At 37.9% G+C, this 22,784-nt stretch overlaps 3 protein-coding genes across 7 annotated transcripts in view; all 3 read left to right on the top strand.

The window, feature by feature from the left end:
* LOC132181475 (glycine-rich cell wall structural protein 1-like) overlaps positions 1-451 on the top strand; it is a 3,271-nt gene extending 2,820 nt beyond the window's left edge. Inside the window, exon 2 of the mRNA XM_059594715.1 lies at positions 43-451. Coding sequence (XP_059450698.1) covers positions 43-233 — 191 coding nt within the window. The 3' untranslated portion in view covers positions 234-451. The remainder of the gene's footprint in view (positions 1-42) is intronic.
* Positions 452-1,229: 778 nt separating this feature from the next.
* LOC132181567 (F-box/kelch-repeat protein At3g06240-like) lies at positions 1,230-3,002 on the top strand. Its single transcript, XM_059594818.1, has 3 exons — positions 1,230-1,235; positions 1,865-2,740; positions 2,805-3,002. Exons 1-3 carry the CDS (start codon positions 1,230-1,232, stop codon positions 3,000-3,002), a joined length of 1,080 nt encoding a protein of 359 aa, XP_059450801.1.
* Positions 3,003-3,084: 82 nt separating this feature from the next.
* Positions 3,085-22,547, top strand: LOC132181473 (ATP-dependent helicase rhp16-like). 5 transcript variants are annotated; one of them, XM_059594709.1, is made up of 17 exons: positions 3,085-3,165; positions 3,426-3,479; positions 3,845-3,943; positions 4,275-5,518; positions 6,544-6,666; positions 6,754-6,827; positions 10,308-10,368; positions 10,482-10,616; positions 10,704-10,789; positions 11,148-11,217; positions 11,594-11,719; positions 13,411-13,638; positions 16,705-16,809; positions 16,890-17,042; positions 21,521-21,609; positions 21,700-21,780; positions 22,165-22,547. In XM_059594709.1, the coding sequence occupies exons 2-17, from the start codon at positions 3,428-3,430 to the stop codon at positions 22,235-22,237; spliced, it is 2,799 nt and encodes a 932-aa protein (XP_059450692.1). In that variant the 5' UTR covers positions 3,085-3,165; positions 3,426-3,427; the 3' UTR covers positions 22,238-22,547. The 5 variants fall into 5 exon arrangements, with proteins under 5 accessions (XP_059450692.1, XP_059450696.1, XP_059450691.1 ...); XM_059594708.1 differs by lacking the exon at positions 3,085-3,165 and having other exon boundaries at positions 3,329-3,479; XM_059594712.1 differs by lacking the exons at positions 3,085-3,165; positions 3,426-3,479 and adding an exon at positions 4,045-4,124 and having other exon boundaries at positions 3,653-3,943.
* Positions 22,548-22,784: the final 237 nt, after the last annotated feature.

The raw sequence follows: 22,784 nt of genomic DNA, 5'->3' as shown, positions 1-22,784 counted from the left end.
GTGTAGGTGGAGGGTCAAGCCATGGTGGTGGATTTGGTGCAGGTGGTGGTATTGGAGGTGGCACTGGTGGAGGCATTGGTGGTGGTGGGGCAGGAGGTGGTATTGGTGGCGGACATGGTGGAGGATTTGGGATTGGAGTTGGGATAGGCGTTGGAGTTGGTGTTGGAGCTGGTGCTGGTGCAGGAGAGGGATCCGGAAGTGGGTCTGGCAGTGGCGGCGGTGGTGGACGTTAAAACATAGTAGAAAGAAGTTTTTAAGCTGCAATCCTTATATACATTTGAGTCAATCGTCTTGTTATGCATGAGGACGTAGCTTAAACAATGTAACAGCTTTTGTGAGAAAGCTTACGGTCGTCTGAAGATTGTAATTTCCTAATGATTTTTCTGTAATCAAGAGGTGAAGCTTCCATCTCTCAAATGAGGTCATAATATTATCAATTTTCTTCCGCTCTTCTTTCTATCATCCTAAATATCAAATGTTGGTGGCATTGGATTGCAGGAATGAAATCAATCTAACCGTTGTATTTTGGCTGAATTATTTTTAAATTTTGATCTAACTATTATTTTAAAAGGTAATTTAGAGAGTTTGAGAGGAGAGTGTATGTAGATTTTTTTTTTTTTTTTTTTTAATTAAAAGGTCAGACAGAAGAGACAAATTATAGTTATTTTATTGGCGTGACCATACTACCACCTACCCACTAAGAACCACACAAAAAGAGCTTAAAACAATACGAACCGTAAGCGTTTCTTCAAGTCCGAATCGTCCAACTAAGCTATTGCTTGAACTAGTTTCATAAAGACATCAGTGGGACCCAAAACAATTAATACTAATATGATTGCCTAATTCATATCCAAGCACTTTAAAATTTCCTTAATTTGTGCGGCATTTTTCTTTCAAACTGCTTTATCATAAGAACTTTAACAAAGTAAAATAAAAAAGAACGGAAGGAAAGTTTCCAAATTATTCTGCTACACCGCAATCCTGGCTTTTATCAGCATTTGGCCACCGGTTTATGTTCTTTATTCTCAATTTTCAATAAAAAAGAATTCCCTAAGAATATTTTTTCTTCAATTTTTCCTCAAATACTTCACTTTTTTTTTTTCTTTCTATTTTTTAGAAGAATTATAATTTTTTTTTATTAAAAAGATTAGAATTAAAGAAAAGAATGCAATTTGGGAAGAATACCACCAAGAGAGGATTAAGGTTTTTGTACAAGGGGCTAATGTGACATGGCTGTTAGTTAAATTTAAATCCACCTAATCAAGCTTAAGGTCGGTTTGGGTTTATAGTTTCAAAAATTACGATTTTAAAACGCATGAATTTGAAACCATAATTTAAAAAATGAAATTTAGTGTGTTAGTAAAATGATGATTTGGTCATTAAAACCGTAGTTTAGCATTCAAAATATGTTTTTAAATCCCAATTTTAAAATAACATACTTCCAAACAATATATTTTTTTTGCAATTGGATTCAAAATTTCATTCTAGCTTCCGTAATCGCACTCCCAATGGCACTTTTGTTCTTTAATATTCTTTTTCTTTTTTGGGCTAAAGTATCTCTCTAAGCCCAATTGGGCTTAAGTCCAACATCTAGGCCCAACTTTTATTTTTCAAAGTTGATGAATTTTATTAGGTTCATTCCTTTTCTTTTAATTTTTTTTTTTTAATAAATATTCGATTAGTCATATTTAAGAAGTATTTTTATTTTTGTTATTTTATTTTATTTTAATAAAATAAAAATATTTTCTCGTTATAACTAATATAACTATCCGGATACGTACAATCCATTTTGTTAAACGGGCTAGACCTCCCCTACAGGCCAGCTTATAAATGTGAACCCTATAGCCTGTCACCTGACAAATAGTCTCTTTACTGTTCTCCTTTCCTCAAAAACTCGGCGAGGGTTTTCCCATTTTTCTGCATCGGAGCCGCTCCTTCTACGCGCGAAACAGATGTCAGACTATCTCCCAAACGAGGTGATCATCGAAATCCTCTCGGCACTGCCCGTGAAGTCGCTCATCAGATTCATCTGCGTTTCCAAGACAGCATCCTTGGCTCCCACATCCGCGAGCTTTCTCTCGACCAAGAAATAGAAGAATATGACATGGAAAGGGAAATGGAAAATTTCTTGCAGGTAGGTGGTTCATCTAATGGTGTTGTTTGTCTCGCGGATAATATTTTTCCTAAGAACTCGGGGGTATGTCTTCTCTGGAATCCTTCTATTCAAAAAGTTATATTACTTCCGGACCCTAACATTGGAGCAAACTTTGGAGGATTTACCTCAAACTGTTCAATTATTCGTTCTCTTGGCTTTGGGTATGACCCCAAGACAGATGATTACAAATTGGTGAAGGTTCTGTATCTTCGAGACCCTGCTTATACTACTCTTCATCGTCTGCCGGTTGAGATTTATACGCTTCGAACGGGCGCATGGCGCACTGTTATGGCCCCAGCTCCTCCCTACGTCACTGAAAAGGGCTTCATGTTGGTTTTCTTGAATGTGGCGTTCCACTGGCGCGTACACACTCCACGGGGCCAGGGCGCTTTTCGCAATGTGATCGTGTCATTGAATATGGAAGATGAGACATTTGGCGAAATGGCCATGCCCAAGAGTTTCGAAGGGTTGGAATACATGAACGTTAATCTGGCGGTAGTTGATGGGTTGCTTGCAATTGTCCCTTGTTGTAACTATTGGGGGCATCTAATCGACGAATACCCGCTCCGTGTGGGTGATGAAAGAGTATGGAGTAGCGGAATCTTGGACAAAGCTATTTGATATTTGCATTGACAAAATGTTGGTCAAGATGATAGGATTTACAAAGAATGGTGAAGTTCTAGTGGTCGACTACGATGACAACTTGTCTTCCTACGAACCAAACAGCCAACGAGCATTGGATCTTCATATCGGTGATGCTATAACAGTCGTTTTCTTTGGATACTTATATGGAGAGCCTTGTTCTTACTTAATGCAGGAGACTGATCAGTTTCGGGAAGAAATATAATACCGCGTTTGGCGTGTAGTAATTGAAAACGTGTTTTTTTTAATCTGATTGTGATGGCTCTTGTGACTAATATAGACTGCATTTTAGGATTAAAAAAATGTGAGACGAAATCCTCTGTATTTTTTGGGGGGCCTTCCACTTCCAGTGGCCGTTGAAAATAGAGGTACGCACGTGGGATGACATGAATAGATATGTGGTACGTGTGGATATTGTCTTCTTTAATTATATGCGTGCTTTACTTTACGAAGAAGTAATTGTTGCTGACGCTGAACTTTACGTGCGGAGACTCACTCCATTTCCATATTCCATCTTCCACTGTTTTTCTTTTCTTTCCTTTTCCAGAGACATAACAAGAACGCAAAAAGACAGCCCAGAATTTTGATATATTTTGTTTCTTTCTTTTCTTTTCTTTTCTTCAATAAGCAATGGAGCCTCGTCCTTGTAGTCGTAGACGAATATCTAACGCTCCTTTCGATGGTAAAGTCTCAGACTCAATTATTTTTTCTTTTCTTTTTTGATTTATTTTCTTGAGGATTTTTATCCCTGTGTGTGATTACCGAGAAAGTGTAAGAGTGGGAAAAGTTGAGTAGTTCTCTCTCTTTCTCTCTCTCTCTCTCTCTCTTTTTTATTGTTGTTTTCCTACGAATTAAGCCTGTTGGGTTACGGAGAAAATATAAAACCCATAAGGAAACTAGCTCAAATATTCCTTTTATTTATTTATTTATTGATTTATGTACATATTTATAAAAAGGAGCTCTGTGTGTGTGCTTACTGTGAAAATGAGAATTTATATTTATATTTGTTTTCTTTCTTATTTCTTTAATTTTAATTGTCTAAACCAGGAGCAACCAGTGTGGAAGTGCTTCAGATTAGTGATGATAGCTCTGACGAAGAGGGCTCTGATTTGGAAATTTATGTGCCGTCGAATGCTCGTGATGGAGGTACTTTTGATTTTTCTTTATTGGATTATTTGTGATTTCGGTTAAGTTTTCAGTCATTAAAAAAAAAAAAAATTGTTAATTTTGAATTATCCCACTACCAGCTTTGCTTTAAAAAATATCCGGGACGGTGTTTGCCGGAGAAATATAACAAGTTGAAAGCTTGAAGATTTATGCATTTGAAGTAGGTAATATAAGTGGGGTTTAAATTTAAATGAAAATGTAAAAAATTATGGGCAAGTGTTCTTAGCCTGCAAAATGGAATATTGTAGTCTGTTTTAGCTATTTCAGTGGTGGCTTATCTATAGTGACATACGATGATGTATAAATGTAGATGAAGAATATGGGGGGGAAATGGATTTGGACTTGAACCAGAAACCAAAAGATATAATGGAGGTTAATGATGGGGAAGATGGTGATTATAATTTCAAGGATTATGATAAGCCTTGGACAAAAAATAGGAAGGCAGGACCAGATATGAAAACAGTGGTGGAGCATGGAGAACCGAGTTGTGAAGAGAATATGGCGGAGTACGGAGGACCGGTTTGGGAAGAGAATGCCGTGCATTGTGGGGGTATAGATGGAAATCAGTTTACTCAAGAAGGTGTTGTTGAAATTGATTTCCTCAGGCTGAGCGAGATGAAAACATGTGAAGAGAGGACAAGCGGTGCAAAGCCAATGCTAATGTGGAATCAGTGGGAAGAAGAGCACGAGAGATGGATTGATGAAAATTTGACGAAAGATTTTGATTTGGATCACCAGAATGAAGTGATTCGTGAAACTGCTGAGGCACCGCCTGAATTGATCAAGGCATTGTACAAGCACCAAAAGGAATGGTTGGCCTGGGCTTTGAAACAGGAAAACTCTTCAACTAAAGGGGGAATTCTTGCGGATGAGATGGGAATGGGGAAGACAATTCAAGCAATTGCACTTATCCTTGCCAAACGGCAAGTCCACAGGATGATTTGTGAACCAGATGAACCCTCAGTATTACCAGGTCCATCCAAAGGCTTGCCTGGAATTAAAGCCACCCTTGTAATTTGTCCTCCAGTTGCTGTGAGCCAGTGGAAGAGTGAGATTGGTCAGTTTACTTCAGAGGGAAGCACCAAGGTGCTTGTTTATCATGGGGCCAATAGAGAGAAGAATTCTGAACAATTCAGAGAATATGATTTTGTCATAACAACATACTATATTGTTGGGACTGAGTACAGAAAGTGCATGATGCCTCCCAAAAAGAAGTGCCCTTACTGTCGCAAATCATTTTATGATAGTGAGCTGTCAGTTCACTTGAAATATTGTGGGCCTGATGCTGTTAGAACAAAGAAGCAGTCTCAACAAGCAAGGAAAAAATGGAAAACTGTAATGTCAAATCAGAAAATGGAATCTGCTGAAGATAAGATGAATGAATGTGATGGCAAGAAGGGAGAGGGAACTTTTAAGAAGACATCATACCAGCAAAGCAAAGAGAAGGATATGGGAATTAGATTTGGAAATGAAAATTCAGACGGCGTTGAAGGTTCATCCAGAGTGAAGTCACCTTTGCATGCTGTGAAATGGGAACGTGTAATTCTGGATGAGGTAAGTTGGCATAAATTATTTGCAATGAGGGAATTACCATTCTTCTTGGTTTTCTTTGAATTTGCTAACAAATATTTTATGGTCTCTTACCCTCTTTCTCTCTTGACATGAACAAACATCTGCATGCACACTCACACTCTGTTTTCCAACATGGATAAGTTTTTCCCCCTTTATGTTAGTATGAAGAAAACATTTAGAGTTACAATGCCTAGGACTTGACAGTTGTACATTCTATGGATTTTTTGTCAATCGTTAAAAGCCATTCATGTAACCTCATGTATGGCCGACTTATTTTCATGATCCAGTAGGTAATTGAAAACAGTGATTCACCTCGGTTCCAGGCTTCCCATTACATCTAAGCATAAAGTGAAGTAATATGACCTTAATATGAATATCTGCGGGTAGCCCAATCTCTTATGATTGGGAATTTTGAACAGAGCCAGCTAAAGTATAAAAAACGTTTCAATGTATAAATCCTTTAAAGTTCTTGTTGGTTGAAATGGCTGCTGGAATTTCATTTCTGTTTATTGTCTTGCTTCTATAAAGATTAATGTTTGTGATAGATGTTGTTTTCTTATTGCTGCCAAATTGTTTAATTATTTCCTCTTAACTCCATTGTTGTGGGAAATGTGGGCTTCCATGTTTCTTCTAAATCAAATAATCAGCCAAAAAAGGAAAAGCTTGATCATATTCTTAATCATAAGTAGAAGCTGCTTTTTTCTATTTAATCATGTTCATAGGCAGAGAAATATTTGAAAAAAGAAAAAAAAAAAAAATCTGATAACATTCTTAATAACAATTTGAAGTTGCTTTTGTTCTGTAATGCCCATATGCCAAATCTAGTATTTGTTTGTCTTGTTTATTTTCGTGTTTTTCTGTTGCAACTTTATTTCTGTCCACTTGTCTCTGTGGGAGTGTTTGTTTTCCTTTTGTTATTAAATGATGGATTAAAACATCAATTACTACCTGGGTTATGCTTTTGAGAAGTAGTTTCACCAGCGTTCTATTCTTTCATTTGAAAATAGGCCCATTATATAAAAGCTAGACATTGTCATACTGCAAAAGCCGTTTTTGCTTTAGAGTCTTCATACAAATGGGCTTTAAGTGGCACTCCCCTTCAGAACCATATTGGAGAACTTTACTCTTTGGTAAGTTTGATGCATGTTAGAAAAATTTGCTATAAATCAAGCAACTTTCTCTGGCAAACTTATATAGTTGCTATGCTGTTTACACAGGTTCGCTTCCTGCAAATAATTCCATATTCTTATTACTTGTGTAAGGACTGTGATTGCAGAATTCTAGATCATAGGTATGCTTTGAGATTCAGCATTGTTTATGACTGCAGTCTATAAGTATGAAATAATTGTGTACATTTGGCTGTGCTCTATAGTTGATTGACATAATCTATTAACATGACATACAATTAGGAATGCTTTTTTCTAGTATGAAAATTGAAGAATTTGATAATCATTCTTTCATTTGGTACACTTCAACCATGAGCAAAGCCTTTTTCTGTCTTTCCCTGAGATAGAATGTTTTATGTCTTTATTCTTCTTGTACTGCCAACTTCTTATTGTGGGAGGTTTTGGGGATATTTTTGGACCTTCTTTTCCTTTGTGTTAAATGAGGGTCTGTAATTGGTTTACAATGATGTAGGTACCTGCCAACAATGGAGTGGACAGTGTATTGAGTTCATACCTTGCTTAAATGAGGTGTTCCAATTTGTTTTCTCTTTCTAGTTATGTACAAACAACAGTGTGATTCTTATCATTTTCAAGGCTTCCTAAGCTTCATTTTGGTTCGCAAACTTAAAGCCTTGAAAGCCTGATTTAAGAGTTTGGAACGAGTAGGTGTTTGGTAATGTGGAGAACCAGAAAAAGTTCTCTTGGATTAATTACGAGTTCTTGATGGTTTGGAGGAAGAGAAGCTTTATGTGATGAAGAGAAGTTGAGGAAAGATAAAGTTATGAGTGATTTAGAGAGGGCTACCTTATTGTCGGAGATGAGTTGGAGGCAGAAGTCGAGGATGCTTTGGTTTAAGAGAAAGTGACAAACGCACAAAGTTTTTCCATCGAGCTGCTAACTCAAATAGGAAAAACAACTCCATTGAGATGTTTTTGGTAAATAACTCAGTTACTTAACTTACTTCTGATCAAACTGAGATCAGGGAACACATTGTTTGTTTACCAAACAATTTCGTTGGTGACCCAAGTTGAATGGACTTGCTTTTGATTCCATTGATGAGGAAGATGCCTTTTGGTTAGAGAAACTGTTTGAGGAGAGTGAGGTCCTTGAAGTGGTGAAATGTATGGACAATGATAAGGTGCGAGGCCCAGATAGTGTTATTGTGGCTTTCTTCCAAGCTTGTTTGGATGTGATTAAAGAAGATATTATGAGGGTGTTGCATGATTTTCATGCCAAAAATAAGTTTGAAAAAGGCCTTAATGCCACTTTCATTGTTTTCATTCCGAAGAAATTTGGGGCTGATGATTTTTAAGGATTTTTGACGTATTAGTCTAGCGAGTGGAGTTTATGAGATTATTGCCAAAATCCTAGCAAATAGGTTGAGAATGGTTTTAGAGAAGATTATTTCAAAGAACTAGAACCCGTTTGTCAGTGGTAGGCAAATCCTAGACCCTGTTCTTATAGAGAATGAATGCTTGGATAGTGGGATCATATCTAGTGAGCCAAGTGTGCTTTCCAAGTTGGATATTTAGATGGCCTACGATCATGTCAATTGGGAATTCTTATTATATTTGTTGAGGAGGTGCGGTTTTTGAGAGAAATTGTGTACCTAGCGCATTGTATCTCTTTGGTGCGCTTTTCTATTTTAGTGAATGGCACTTCGTTCAGATTCTTCAGTAGCTCCCATGTCTGAGACAGGGAGTCCTTTGTTTCCTTTGTTGTTTGTCATTGTCATGGAGGCTTTAAGTAAAATTCTATTTGCAACTGTAGATGGGGGCTTTTCTTCCAGGCTTTTTCTATGGGGTATAGGAACATTGGTGTGCTTAACATGTCCCACCTTCTGTTTGCGAATGGAACCTTAATATTTTGCGAGGAAAACCCAGACCACCTCTGCTATATGCGTGCCTTATTCTTATCCTTGGAAACTGTATCTAGTTTGAAAATTAATCTGGCTAAGTTAGAATTGGTTCATGTGGCCAATAATGTTGCTGGATTGGCTAGTATTCTGGGCTGCAAGGTTTCTTCTTTGCTTTTAAAATATCTTGGTCTTTCGTTGGAAGCTTCTTTTAAGTCCAAATCTGTTTGGGATGGTGGTAATGAGAAGATCGAGCGCCGTATGCTTAGCTAGAAGATGATGTACAGGTGGAAGGATTACCTTGATCCAGGGAACCCTATCCAATTCTACGTATTTCATGTCTCTTTTTTCCCTCCCTGCTGGTGTTGTCAATCGCATAGAGAAGTTACATCAAGATTTTTTAGGGAAGGTCGGGAATTCGGAACTTTCTCTTGTTCAACCATGTTATTCTTGGGAAGTGACTTTGGCACTATTTGCATGAGAGAGAGGTCTTATGGAGAGTCATAGTGGACTCTAAATATGGTAATTCATGGGGTGGGTGGTATTCAAATGAGGTTCATGGCTCATATGGGGTGGGACTATGTAAAAATATCAGGAGAGGTTAGGGAGAGTTTTCTAGTCATACCAGATTTGAGGTGGGAGACGGCTGTGAGAGCTTTCTAGTCATACCAAATTTGATGTGGGAGATGGCTCCAAGATTAGGTTCATGCATGACAAGTGGTCTGGGGATTGGGCCTTTACGGAAGCTTTTCCAAATTTGTATAGTATTGCTCGTGCTAAGGATGCGTCTATAGCAAAACAATTGGAGTTATGTAGTGACTCTCATTAGTGGAATGTACGCTTTAATAGAGCGGCTCATGATTAGTATGTGGATGTCTTTTTTTGGTTTCTCAACTTGTGCACTCCTTTAGATTGAAATAAGGAAGTGAATACAGGCTTTGTTGAACCCCTTCTAACGGAGGGCTTTTCGACATTGGATTCTTTTGTAACATCCTTGTTCCTCATGATAGTACTCAATTCCCTTGAAAGAGTATTTGAAGGAATAAGCTCCCCATGAGAGAGGCTTTTTTGGCTTGGTTGGCTGCTATAGGGAAGATCCTCATCATGGATAACCTAAGGAAGCAAAATATCATTGTGGTTGATTTGTGTTGTATGTGTAAGAGAAGTGGAGAGTATGTAGATCATCTTTTACTCCATTGTGAGATTTCTAGTGCCTTATGGACTGTTGGATTAGCTTGGGTTATGCCTAGACAAGTGGAAGACCTTCTCTCTTGTTGGAGAGGGTTGTACAACAGTCCTCAGAGTGCAGCAGTTTGGAAGATAGCTTCGTCTTGTCGTTTGTGGTGTCTTTGGAGGGAAATAAATGACAGAAGTATTAAAGGGCAGAAGATGACAACGGTAGAACTAAAGTCTTTCTTTTTCAAAACTCTTTACCACTGGATAGTTGCCTTACTAGCTATGTGTATTTCTTGTATGCTTCATGTGTACCTTTGCTGTGCCTTTTGCGCTTTTTAATGATATCTCAATTATTTCTTTAAAAAAATGTACATAATAAGGAAATGTTTTAGTGAATCTTTACTTTACTTTGTTACATGGTAACAAGGAATTGTTGTTAAGAATCAGTGACTGAATAATGGACTTTTAGTTTCTTTTACGTAGATTTTATCTTATTATTCTTATGTTTTTTTTACTATCCATTCTTCTAATTATGCAATCATAATTGATTACTTTTTTCTGATGGCCGCCGCAGTTCAAAAGACTGTTCAAACTGTTCTCATAGTTCTGTGAGACATTTTTGTTGGTGGAATAAAGTGAGTCCTGAAAGTTATCGCTCTCATGTTTGTTTTTGTTGTTTATGAGGCATTTTTTTTTTTCATAGAAATACTCTTTGCTGACGTATCATTGAATCCTTGATTCTTTTAAGTATGTGGCTACACCAATACAAAGATATGGAAATGGTGATGGGGGACGAAGAGCTATGGTTTTGCTCACGCGCAAAATTTTAAAGAACATAGTGCTAAGACGCACGAAAGCTGATCTCGCACTTCCTCCTAGAATTGTAAGGTTTTATTGTCTTATGGCTAAGTTTTCTCTATCAATCTTGCTTTTCTTTGCGCCTTTCAATCCTTCCATATTCTTTGTGCAGGTTTCATTGAGGTGGGATACCTTGGATATCAAAGAACAAGATTATTACGAAGCAATATACAATGAAAGTCAGGCACAGTTTAATACGTATGTCAACTTTAAATCTCTTTTGCTTTGTGTTTTGGTTTTGAAATTCCACCATATTTATGTATATGTTATCACAAACACCATTTCCTCTTGATCTAGATGCTAAAGGTTCATGTTCAATTTTCTGGAAGTTCAACATCTTTTTCTTTCATCAATTTTGCAAGAGAAAAATTGTCATTTGAATGATTTTTTTTTTGTTCTCTTGAAATTCCCTCTACAATTTTACATGGCAAAAGTTATTTCCATTCTATTTTTATACTTGTAAACACACATGTGCACATAAACTGCACAAATAATTATTTCATCTTTCTGAAATGAATTCAGCGTGTTTGTTCAAATTTGCCTTTATTCTTTACAGATATGTTCAGGCGGGAACTTTGATGAATAACTACGCTCACATATTTGAGCTTCTGACACGCTTGCGGCAGGTGAATGATAGTTATACTATGAACTTAAACTAGCATTTGGTTACCCTTTAAAACTCAGAAGGGGCCTGTGTTAATCATGTGTACCCTTATGATTGGGAAATCTGACCCCTCCTTATTTGGACCTTTGATTTTTTTTAATTAGAAAAAGAATTTATCTCTTGATTATGAGAGTTTTTCAAGAATTCCTCACGAGTTAGGCTTGACCGACCAAGTTTACAGTCCACCCATCTTTATTATTATTATTTTTAGTTTGCATATCAAGGCAGCAGCAGAAGAGTGAAATTGACAGAAAGTAAAAACTGTTACTCATCTACTATTGCGGTAGACAAATCTCATTTGCCAATGCCTCTAATTTCTATTTTGTGTAAAACTACAGGCAGTGGATCATCCTTACCTCGTAGTATATTCTAGAACTGCTGCACTAAGAAGTGGAAACATGGTTAATAATGACAATAGTGAACGAGTTTGTGGTATTTGTCACCATCCAGCTGAAGATCCTAGGGTAAGTTCATCATTTTTTGTTTTTGCATTTTTTTCTTTTTGTAGTATGGAATTTTGGCACAAACATTGATAATCGCCAACATTTTTTTTTCCTTTATACTTTGAAGTGAGTTCCTCTAAATCTACCTAATTTTTTGGGTATAAAGCTTTTCAATATAATTCTTGATGGAAGATATGTGAATAAAATAAAATCTGATTAAGTTAATGCAACTGATCAATTATTACATCAATCTTATTAGGGTACGTAACTTAACCATGAATCGCATCTTTGGTTCTTTTATCAGTTTAGTTGAACACTTGCATCATTGGCGACCAGCTCATTTTCCATCTTAGTTGAACACTTGAAGATATGACACTTAGGAAGTTTGAATGAATACATTTATTGCACCTTTGTTGTATCAAGACTCCCTATCAAATAAAGTTGTTGTAACAAATTAATATTTTGGATGGCAAACAATTAGAGAAATAGAAGAAGATTAATATTACAATTACACACAAGATACATAATTCTATGTGGTTCGGCATAATAGCCTATATAATGACCACAGGCAGAGATGAAATTCACTAATAAAATATAGAGTACAAAAGGTGGTGAGAGATCTTAAAACCTCAAACCCCCATTAGACCCAAAGCCTCGCTCATTCTCAGAGAGAATTTTCTGTTATCCTAATTCTCTAATTAGGTCTATCACTAACCTCTCTAATTAAAGAGGACATAAAACCCGGTCAGCTGCTTTACCCACACCAAGAGAAACTTGGCTGATTAATTGGTTCACCGGTGGTCACTTAAGTTGGCTACTATGAATGCGGCAAGAAGGATCAAGTCACAATCCTTGTCAGAGAGGAAAAACTATGAGTTTGCCAGCTGCCAGCTGGAAAAGTTGACCATCTTATGGAAAAATACATGAAGATGTAATTAAAAAGGACAGAAAATTCAGTCGGCTGCTTTACCCACACCAAGAGAAAACCCACTGATGAAACTTGGTTGATTAATTGGTTCACCACAGTTGGCTGGGCGGCAGGAAACTGAAGCTGCAAACCTAAAAAGTGGTCACTAAGTTGGCTACTATGAATGCGGCAAGAAGGATCACGTCACAATCCTTGGCATAGAGGAAAAACTATGAGCTTGCCAGCTGTCAGCTGGAAAAGTTGACCATCTTATGGAAAAATACATGAAATTGTGGTGGCAACACAAACTCAAGCCACCTACAAAAAGTGTTGTGTGTCCATTGCTGAATATGTGGTTGACCAGCATTTTGTTAATGAGATGAAGGATCACATCCATAGTTAACTATTAGAGTTGACTGTCAAAAAAAAAAAAAAGTCAACTATTGGAGTTGACATCTAGATGCAAATTGAAACTGCATGAAGGCTATGTAATGCTGGAGAACATGGATTTATGCTTTAACTTGGTTTTTCGGGTATTCAAATTTGTTATTTTGCCTTTAATACAGTACCCTGGTTTGGAGACATATCTCTAATGTATTTTTCATCAATTTTGCAATGTATTATTTAACAACTTTCTGTTGGGTAGTAATAGGCCAAGCAGACATGTATTCTCTGCTTTTTCTTTTTGCCCTGAAAGAATGCACTTGCTTTCTGAATACCCTATGTATTGCTTTGTATATTTAACTTCGTTTACACCTAGTCCTTGGTTGATTTTTCCATCTAATAGCTTTTTCTTATTGTTTAGGATACTGCTTCTGAGCATTTTTTATTAAATGCTGTTTTAATTGGTGTCTATGCTTCCTTGGGACAAGCCTTTTGCTCTTCATGTTCAAATTTATTTACTGTTGATTCACCTAAAAATGGGGATGGAGATCATGCTTCTAAAACTACCATCAAGGGGTTCAGATCCTCAAGTATTCTGAACAGAATTCAACTTGACGATTTTCAGACAAGCACAAAAATAGAGGCTTTGGTATGTGTACTCGAAATTGTTAAATATTACATGTTCTTTGTTTATTATTATTATTTTTTTTGCCATTCAGATTGCAACCTTGATAATTCTATAAAAGAAGCTCCAATGATTTCAATAGCATATCTTGTGTACCGCTTCTCATGATATTTCTTGACATGATTTTTTCTAGCTTGTAATGTCTATATTTTTCTATGAGTAGGATAGAGAACAAATAGAGTTCCTTGAAGGCAATTGTGGAAGTGATTTCCTTTTATGCTCATTCTTTTAAACTAAGAAAACCTTTAACATTTAGTCTTGCAAGAAACTGCTTCAAATGCCACAACAGTGGTCAAATTATATTGCAAATAGCAAAGCACAGGTGAAGAAAGAATCAGTTTTAAGAGCAAATTGTTTTTTATTATGTCCATGAAAAGGGGAAATAGTGTGTTGTGACAATAATTGAGGATCCCCAAGAAGCAAAAAAAGAACATAATGAAAATAACTCAATTACACAGGACACCAAAATTTAACATGGTTCGGCTTAACAAGCCTACATTTACAAGCGGAGACAACCAAGAGAAATTTACTATCAAAAGATGGAGTACAAAGAGAGTAGTAGGGAAAAAACCACTTAAAACCCAAAGCCTCAATACACCAAAATCTCACTTTTACACAAAAGAGAAAACTCTGTTTTTTTCTTAGTGCTCGTGTGGCACAAGACTCTGAGAAAACTTGTGAGCAGCGCCAAGTCTCTTCCTCTCTTGCTGTTTGTCACACTGAGAGATCTCCTTTTTTTAAGAGCAGAAATCGACGAGCTTGAATCCAAGATCAAATAGGAAAGGAATGAAAGTTGGCTAACCTTAGGAGTCCAAATTTGTTCAGAATTAGTTTCTATAAAACCAAGTCAACAAAGTAAAAAGGTTATGCCATGGGGCCCACTTCAAGACTTGTCAAAGACAAATAATATACGTCACATAGTGAAGCTTAAGTTGCAGATTTTTCAGGCCCAAAATTGGAAGCTTTTTTAGGAAGTTGCCTAAACAAACTTCAGAGATTGCTAAACCATTAATTGATGGAGCCAGGATATTCTTTGATCATCTAAAAAATCTTTTTCTTGCTACAATATGATAAAAAAGGTTCTTCCGGGCAAATAGCCATCCCTAGAATTAAAAGAAGAAGAAAAAAAAGGTGTCAAGGAACAAATTGATATCATTTTTTGGGCAAAGTGAAAAAAGTAATATTTTTCTATATCCGGTTTGAACATTAATCTGGCTAAGTCAGAATTTGTTTCTGTAGGTAGTGTCAATAATGTTGATGGATTGGCCAATATTCTAGGTTGTGGGATGTCTTCTTTGCGTTTGAAGTATCTTGACCTTCTCTCGATATGGGATGGAAGCTTGAGCGTTGTTTGGTGGGATGGAAAAGGATGTATTTGTCTAAGGGTGGAAGGATGACCTTAATCAAGAGTACCCTTTCCAATTTGCGTACGTATTTTATGTCTTTCTTTCCCCTTGTTGGTGTTGCCAATCGCATAAAGAAGTTACAACGAGACTTCTTATGGGGTGGGCTAGATGATAAGTTCAAATTTCACCTTATCAGTTGGTCCAAGGTTTGGTCTTTGATTTTTGAGGGAGGGTTGAGGGTAAGAATCTTGCTTTTGTTCAAATGTGATCTTTTGGGGAAATGGCTTTGGCGCTATTTGCACGAGAGAGGCCTTATGAAGAGTTGTAATGGACACCAAATATGGCAGCTCATGGGGCGGGTAGTGTTCTAACGAGGTTCATGGATCGTATGAGGCGGGGTTATAAAAAAATAGGAGGGGTTGGTGGGAGTTTTCCAGTCATACAAGGATTGAGGTGGGAGATGGATCAAGATTAGATTATGGCATCACTTGTAGTGTGGGGATTAGGCCCTTAAGGAAACTTTTCCGGTTTTGTAAGTATTGCTCACATAAATGATGATTCAGTGGCAGATTACTTGGAGTTATCTAGTGGTTCTCAGTATAATGTATGCTTTATCAGAGCGGCTCATGATTGAAAAGTGGATGTCTTTTTAATTTGTTATATTCTTTAAGATTGAGACTGGGAGGTAAAAACAAGCTACATTGGGTCTTGTTCAAGAGATGGATGTTTGATGTTAGATCTTTCTTTGAGGTCCTTGTACCTCATGAGAGTGCCTCTTTCCCTTGGAAGAATCTTTGGCGGCATAATGTTCTTCTAAGAGAGATGTTTTTTTCTTGGACAACCACTCTAGGGAAGATTTTCCCTATGGATAACTTAAGGAAACGATGTGTCATTGTGGTTAACTGCTATTGTATGTGTAAGAGGAGTGGGGAGATTCTGGATCATCTTCTTTTCCATTATAAGATTGCCGGTGCTTTGTGGAGTGCTATCTTTAGTCGTCTTGGTTAGCTTGGGTTATGCCTAGAAGAGTAGTAGTCCTTTTCACTTGTTGGAGAGGGTTGGGAGGTAGTTCTCAATGTGCAGTTGTGTTTAAGTTAGTTCTGTTTTGCCTTTCGTGGTGTCTTTGGAGTAGAAAAAAAAAAAAAAATTGATTGAAGTTTTGAAGATTGCTAGAGGACAGAGCTGAAATTAAATTATTTCTTCTTCCAAACTCTTTATCATGACAACTGCCTTAGATCTTAATTTTCTAAGTTTCCATGAATTGTTTTACTTGTTTTCTCTTTCTAGCAAGGTATTTATCTTGTGTACTTAGTTTGCGCCTTTTGTGTTTTTCAATAATATTTTAATCACTTATAAAAAGAAATATTTTCTCGTGTGTCCTTATATATTACAGGGGTTTTATATTTTTCCACTTGCCACAAAACAATTAATTGGTTTTAAGATAACCTGTGATCATTTGATAATTATGTTTGCTGCATCATGTGGCCTTATGAATATTATCTTCCCTCTCTATCAAAAATCTGTTCCAAGAGAAAAACTGGTCTTTTTTTTTTTTTTTTTTTTTTTGGGCTATGGTAATTTAATGATTTTTTATTGATTTGCCTCTATGTTTTCTGGCGTGTCCATATCTACCGTAATTGTTATATTTATGCACTTGCTGTTGACTGAGTTTGAATGGTTCTAGAGGGAAGAAATTAGGTTCATGGTTGAAAGGGATGGTTCTGCAAAAGGAATTGTTTTCAGCCAGTTCACATCATTCTTGGATCTTATAAATTATTCCCTCCACAAGGTACTTTAAAATCTGCATTTTGATCTTTTCTTTTCTCACTTTGTGGAAGTTGAGAAAGTAATGCACTGAACCTGTTGCAGTCTGGTGTCAATTGTGTTCAATTAGATGGAACCATGTCCATGTCTGCTAGAGATGCTGCTATCAAGAGGTTTAATGAGGACCCAGATTGCAAGATTTTCCTTATGAGCTTGAAAGCTGGTGGTGTTGCTCTGAATCTTACAGTTGCATCACATGTGAGCAATTCCTTTGTAGTCTTGTTAAATTTAATTTCTAATTTCCTTCAGGCTTCATGGCATGCATTTTTACCTGTTTTTCTTAAACTAAGTTTTTTTTTTTTTTTTTTTAATCAGTAATGTTATATATATCCAAAAGCACAAAGGGGCAACCCTAGTACACCGGAAGTATACAAGAGAATGCTTAAGACGAAAGAGAAAAGAGAACAAGAAAATCGGAAAAGCTAATTACTAGGGGACCTAATAAGTTGCTGTCCAAGTAAATTGGGAAAAAAAAGAAGAAAAAGGACTTGAGCTTCTCTATAGTCTTCTCTTGGTTTTTGAAATTCCTATAATTTCTTTCCCTCCACAAGCTCCACATGAGGCAAGAGACATCATCTTCCAGATGGCCGGTCTCTGAGAGTTACCTCCCGACCACCGGCAGGCGAACGAATCCGCCACCCTATTAGGCATAACCCAAGATAGCCCAAAGCGACTGAAGATGGCATTCCATAAGGCGTTGGCGACCTCACAATGGAGGAGGAGATGATCAACAGATTCCCCATTCAGTTTACACAAACAGTATATATTAACCAGGATGAGATGTCTTTCCTTTAGATTATCTATGGTAAGAATCTTCCCTAGAGCCGCCAACCATGCAAAGAAAGCCACTTTTAAGGGAGTCTTGGTCCGCCAAATACTCTTCCAAGGGAAAGAGGGATTGTCTTTGCATGCTAGGATCTTATAAAAAGATTTGACGTCAAATATCCCTTTACGAGACAGGATCCACCAGAGCTTGTCCTCCCCTCTCATCTTCTCCCTCTATTGGAGCACAAAAGGGAATAGAAAGAGGCCAGGACATCCACTTCCCAATCGTGAGCCAAGCGAGCAAAGCTAACGTTCCACTGAAAGGAGCTACTCAAATAATTCATATTAGTAGCCATAGGTGCATCCTTCGCACAATCAATGTTATATAAAGCTGGAAAAGCTACCTTGAGGCTCACCTCACCTCACCACACCACACGTCATCCCAAAATCTGATCTTCGATCCATCACCTAAATCAAATCTGGTATGACTCGAAAAAAGCCTCCACCCCCTTCTAATGAACTTCCAAATCCCACGCCATGCAACCTGCGGGAGCACCACCTACCCCAATTGCAACCGTATTTGGCATCCACGATAGTTTTCCACCAAGCCTTGCTTTCATTCGCATAACGCCAGTTATTGTCCTAAAAGGGCTTGATTAGACAGTCTCAAGTTGCAAATCCCTAGGCCTCCTTCAGAGATGGGAGAGCAAACCTTGAGCCAGCTAACCAGGTGATATTTAAATTCTTCACCTAATCCACCCCATAAGAAATCTCGTTAAAGCTTCTCTATTCGGTTTGCCACAACAAGAAGAATTGGAAAAAGAGACAAGAAATATGTAGGTAAGTTGGAAATTGTGCTTTTAATGAGGGTAACCCTTTGACAAGTATATCCTTTTCCAACTAGCCAACCGACGTTCAATTTTTTATACAATGCCATCCCAAATAGACTTGTCCTTAAAATGAGCCCCAAGGGGAAGGCCAAGGCACTTCAAAGGTAGAGAGGACGTCCCACAATCTAGGATGCCAGCCAGCTCAACCACATTATCCACATTTCCCACAAGAACCAGCACCGACTTGGCCATATTCACCTTTAAACCAGAAACAGCTTCAAAACAAACGAACAATGCTCGCAAGGAGTGAATATGGTCGGAATTGGCTCCACAGAAGACCAAAGTATTATCCGCAAACAAGTAAGAAATATTAACCATCTCGAAGGGTCTAGACCTCATAGAAAAGCCTGAGAGAAAGCCGTTGTCAATAGTAGCGGTAATCATTCTACTAAGAGCCTCCATGACAATAATGAACGGAAAGGAAGACAAAAGATCTCCCTACTTGACCCCACGAGAGCTACTGAAAAATCCGGACGAAGAGCCATTAACCAAGACGGAAAAATGCACCGACAAAATGCAATGTGCTATCCAAGAGCACCATTTCTCTCCAAAACCACATCTTTTCAGCAAATACAACAAGAAGTTCCAACTAATGTGATCATAGGCCTTCTCCATATCCAACTTGTAGAGCACCCCTGGTTCACCAGACTTGATGCGACTATCCAAGCATTCGTTAGCTATAAGAACATAATCCAAAATTTGACTGCCTTTAACAAAAGCATTCTGAGGCTTTGAAATGATCTTCTCCACAATCCTTCTCATTCTATTGGCAAGAACTTTAGCAATGATCTTGTAAACCCCACTCACAAGACTATTTGTCTTCCGACTTACTTTTTGTCTTTGTTCCCTATTCCTATGAGTGTTGCAAAAAGGCTGGAGAAAGTCCAAAGAGACTTCTTGTGGGGAGGGATGGGAGATGAGCCTAAGTTGCACCTTGTAAGTTGGAATCAAGTCTGTCGTCCTCTTCGTTCCGGTGGTCTCAGCATTCGGAAGTTGCATCAGTTTAACCAAGCTCTATTGGGGAAATGGCTTTGGAGGTATGCGAATGAGAATGAGGCTCTTTGGCATAAGATTATAAAAGCTAAGTACGAAGACCAGGAGGGTGGGTGGTGCACTAAGGAGGTTTCGGGCTCTCATGGAGTGGGTCTATGGAAGCATATCCGGCAAGGTTGGAACTTTTTTGCCAAAGGTATTCGTTTTGAGGTTGGGGCGGGCTCGAGAGTTCGATTCTGGCATGATATTTGGTGTGGGGATCAACCGTTGAAGCATACCTTCCCTTCCTTGTTCAATATCGCTAGATTTAAAGAAGCTTGGGTGAAGGACAATTTTTCTTGGAGAAATGGGGTTGTCGAGTGGAATGTCATTTTTGTGCGGCCCGTCCAAGATTGGGAGATGGATATGGTCATTGCTTTCTTTGATCGGTTGTATTCTTGTAAGATAACCGTTGGCTCTGTGGATCATATTCGATGAGCCTCGTCCAAGAAGGGTAAGTTCGAGGTGAAGTTGTTCTTTAAGGCCTTGTCCAACACTAATCATGAGGCGTTTCCTTGGAAGAGTATCTGGTGCACGAAGGTGCCTTCGCGGGTGGCTTTTTTTGGGTGGACTGCAGCCCTTGGCAAAATTCTGACTCTCGATAATTTGCGAAGGAGGAACCTTGTGGTTATGGATTGGTGTTGTATGTGTAAGAAGAACGGAGAGTCTGTTGATCATCTTCTTCTTCACTGTGAGATTGCAAGAGTTCTCTGGCACACTATCTTTAGTCGGTTCGGGTTGCTTTGGGTTATGCCTAGCAGGGTAAGGGACTTGTTCGATTGTTGGTGGACGGGAGGGCGTTCTCGTAGTGCAGTTGTGTGGAAGATGATCCCTCTCTGTTTTATGTGGTGTGTATGGAGCGAAAGAAATGCTAGATGTTTTGAGAACTCCTCTAGGTCTTTAGAGGAACTTATTCATTTCTTTTTATTCACTCTGTACTCTTGGACGGCCGCCTGGCTAGCTCCGTTAGTGATTAGCTTTTCTGACTTCCTTTTTCATTTCTCTCCCTCTTAGGCGCTCTCTTGTTATACTTCCCGTGTATAGGGGTTGCGCCCCTCTGCGCTCTTTTTATATCATTATTACTTATCAAAAAAAAAAAAAAAACCCCGCTCACAAGACTAATAGGATGGAAGTCCTTTAGATTCGACGCCCCAAGCTTCTTCAGAATTAGAGCAATAAAGGTGGCGTTAAGGCTTTTTTTGAACTTACCACAAGTGTGGAAGTCTGAGAATACCCCATAATGTCGGCCTTAATTAGATCTCAGCAGTTTTGGAAGAAAGCCATAGAGAACCCATCCAGGCCTGGAGCCTTATTTCTATTCATACCTTTTACCACCTCAAAGACCTCCCTTTCCTCAAACGGAAACTCAAGACGGGAAGACTCCTCCGCGTCCAAAGATTCGAAAGCAAGGTCGTCTAACCTAGGCCACCAATCGTATTGTTCTGAATAACTAAGTTTTCATTTCCTGAGCTGGTTTTTCATAAAGAAAAAGTTTGTGATAATCTTCCTTAGGCTCCATATGATTCGAGGGAAGTCCTCTTCTGTTAGACTCATGTTTTATTGATTTTTGTATTCGGAAAATAGATCTTGTGATATTTGAGAAGCATTTCTGGGACAGTATTTTCTATGCTTTTATTCTCCTCCCACCCCCCACCCCCCCCTCTCTCCCAACCCACCCCCACCCCCACCCCTGCCCTTTTTTTTTTTAATGATTTTACCACTGATGTCCTTCTGCATGCATTTGCAAACATGAGCCAGGTCAGATACCTTCAAATTATATTTGTAGATTGCGTTTTTTCGTTCCTGGGTTTTAGTTGTTAATTTGATTTCCTTGTACCTCTGTGTTACACCAATCCTCTTTTATGTGGCTTATACCTCCAAAAATATGGACGCACCCTTGAGCTTCTTCATTTATTGTGGATGCCTGAATGTAATTCCTTGCTAGTTTCTTAAGGTTTGGTATCCTTCTTGTACTGTGCCTGTGTCTAGGTCTTCTTGATGGATCCTTGGTGGAACCCAGCTGTGGAGCGGCAAGCACAAGATAGAATCCACCGAATAGGGCAGCATAAACCAACCAGGTGCTTTATTTTGCTCACAACTCTAATATCCTGAGTTCTTATAATGTTATGCTTTCTATAAGGATTATAACGTAGTCTCTACATTTGCAGAATTGTGAGATTTGTTATTGAGAATACAATTGAGGAGAGGATTCTGAAGCTGCAAGAAAAGAAGGAATTAGTGTTTGAAGGGTAAGTGTCATTTGCCTGGTACTGAGAATGTATTATTCAAGTCGTTTCCACCGGTTGGCTTCTATTGATTGAAAAACATAAAAGAAAAGAAAGAAGAAAAAAAAAAGATAAATCGATCACTTCGAGGGGATTCAACAGGATCAACCTCCAATTGCCTTAACAAAATTAGGTTTCTTCTTCATTCTATTGCCTACGGCATCTGCACTGAATTTCTAGAATAAAGCAAGACTTATTTAGGTAAGAAAATCTTTGGTTTAGCTTATTAGGAAATGGCCTATTAGAGAAATAAAATCAAAATATGCTGATACAGCTTATTAAGGAAATAAAAATCTCTAGGATTTCCTAACAGTGCAATACTGACCTAGCCAATATTGTGTTTTGCAGGACTATAGGTGGCTCTTCAGAGGCCCTCGGAAAATTAACTGAAGAAGACTTGAGATTTCTATTTGTTATCTGAGCAGGATTATCCACAAGATGAGGCTACTGTCAGTTCTAAACATCAACTGCCTCCTCTAGGTTATGGATGTGTGATTTAAGCCTAAACATTAAATCATCATCTTCCAACCTAGTACCTGCTACTTCTTTTTTGGAGATTGCCACCTGGTAAATATTTCCTTTAGGAGATGACCTGGCATCAAAAGGTAAGCAATCCGGCTATGGATTGATTTTGGGTGATATTTGGTGATATTTTGGCTAATACCTAGTTTACATTTAAAGAAAGTTTTATTTATTTATTTTTTTAAAAAAAAAATTGTAAAGAATCAACATTTGGAATAATATAGGTTTTTTTTTTATTTTTTATTAGAGTTCTTAGATTTACATCCGATTGATCATCTGAGATCATACTATTTTCTTTGCAACTGACTTTTTGAGATATGGTCTTTAATAAAACGGTTTATCTATTCTATTAAAACCATATTTGAAAAATATATTAATCAACACAAGAAAAGCAAATCTTCATATGTGCTAAAGTAAAGCATAAAATTATGCACATTCATTGAGGT

This window comes from Corylus avellana, chromosome ca5, assembly GCF_901000735.1.
Source record: "Corylus avellana chromosome ca5, CavTom2PMs-1.0".
NCBI lineage: Eukaryota > Viridiplantae > Streptophyta > Magnoliopsida > Fagales > Betulaceae > Corylus > Corylus avellana.
The sequence above is the reverse complement of the archived record's forward strand: the minus strand, read 5'-3'. Positions and strand labels throughout refer to the sequence as shown.

Excerpts from the sequence above, each read along its gene's own strand:
- LOC132181567 (XM_059594818.1), top strand. Across the intron at positions 2,741-2,804 it reads TCCGTGTGGGTGATGAAAGA|ATGATAGGATTTACAAAGAA; the intron begins GTATGGAGTAGC and ends ATGTTGGTCAAG.
- LOC132181473 (XM_059594709.1), top strand. The coding sequence starts at position 3,428 with ATGGAGCCTCGTCCTTGTAGTCGTAGACGAATATCTAACGCTCCTTTC. Across the intron at positions 13,639-16,704 it reads GCACAAAAATAGAGGCTTTG|AGGGAAGAAATTAGGTTCAT; the intron begins GTATGTGTACTC and ends GAATGGTTCTAG. Across the intron at positions 17,043-21,520 it reads ATCTTACAGTTGCATCACAT|GTCTTCTTGATGGATCCTTG; the intron begins GTGAGCAATTCC and ends GCCTGTGTCTAG.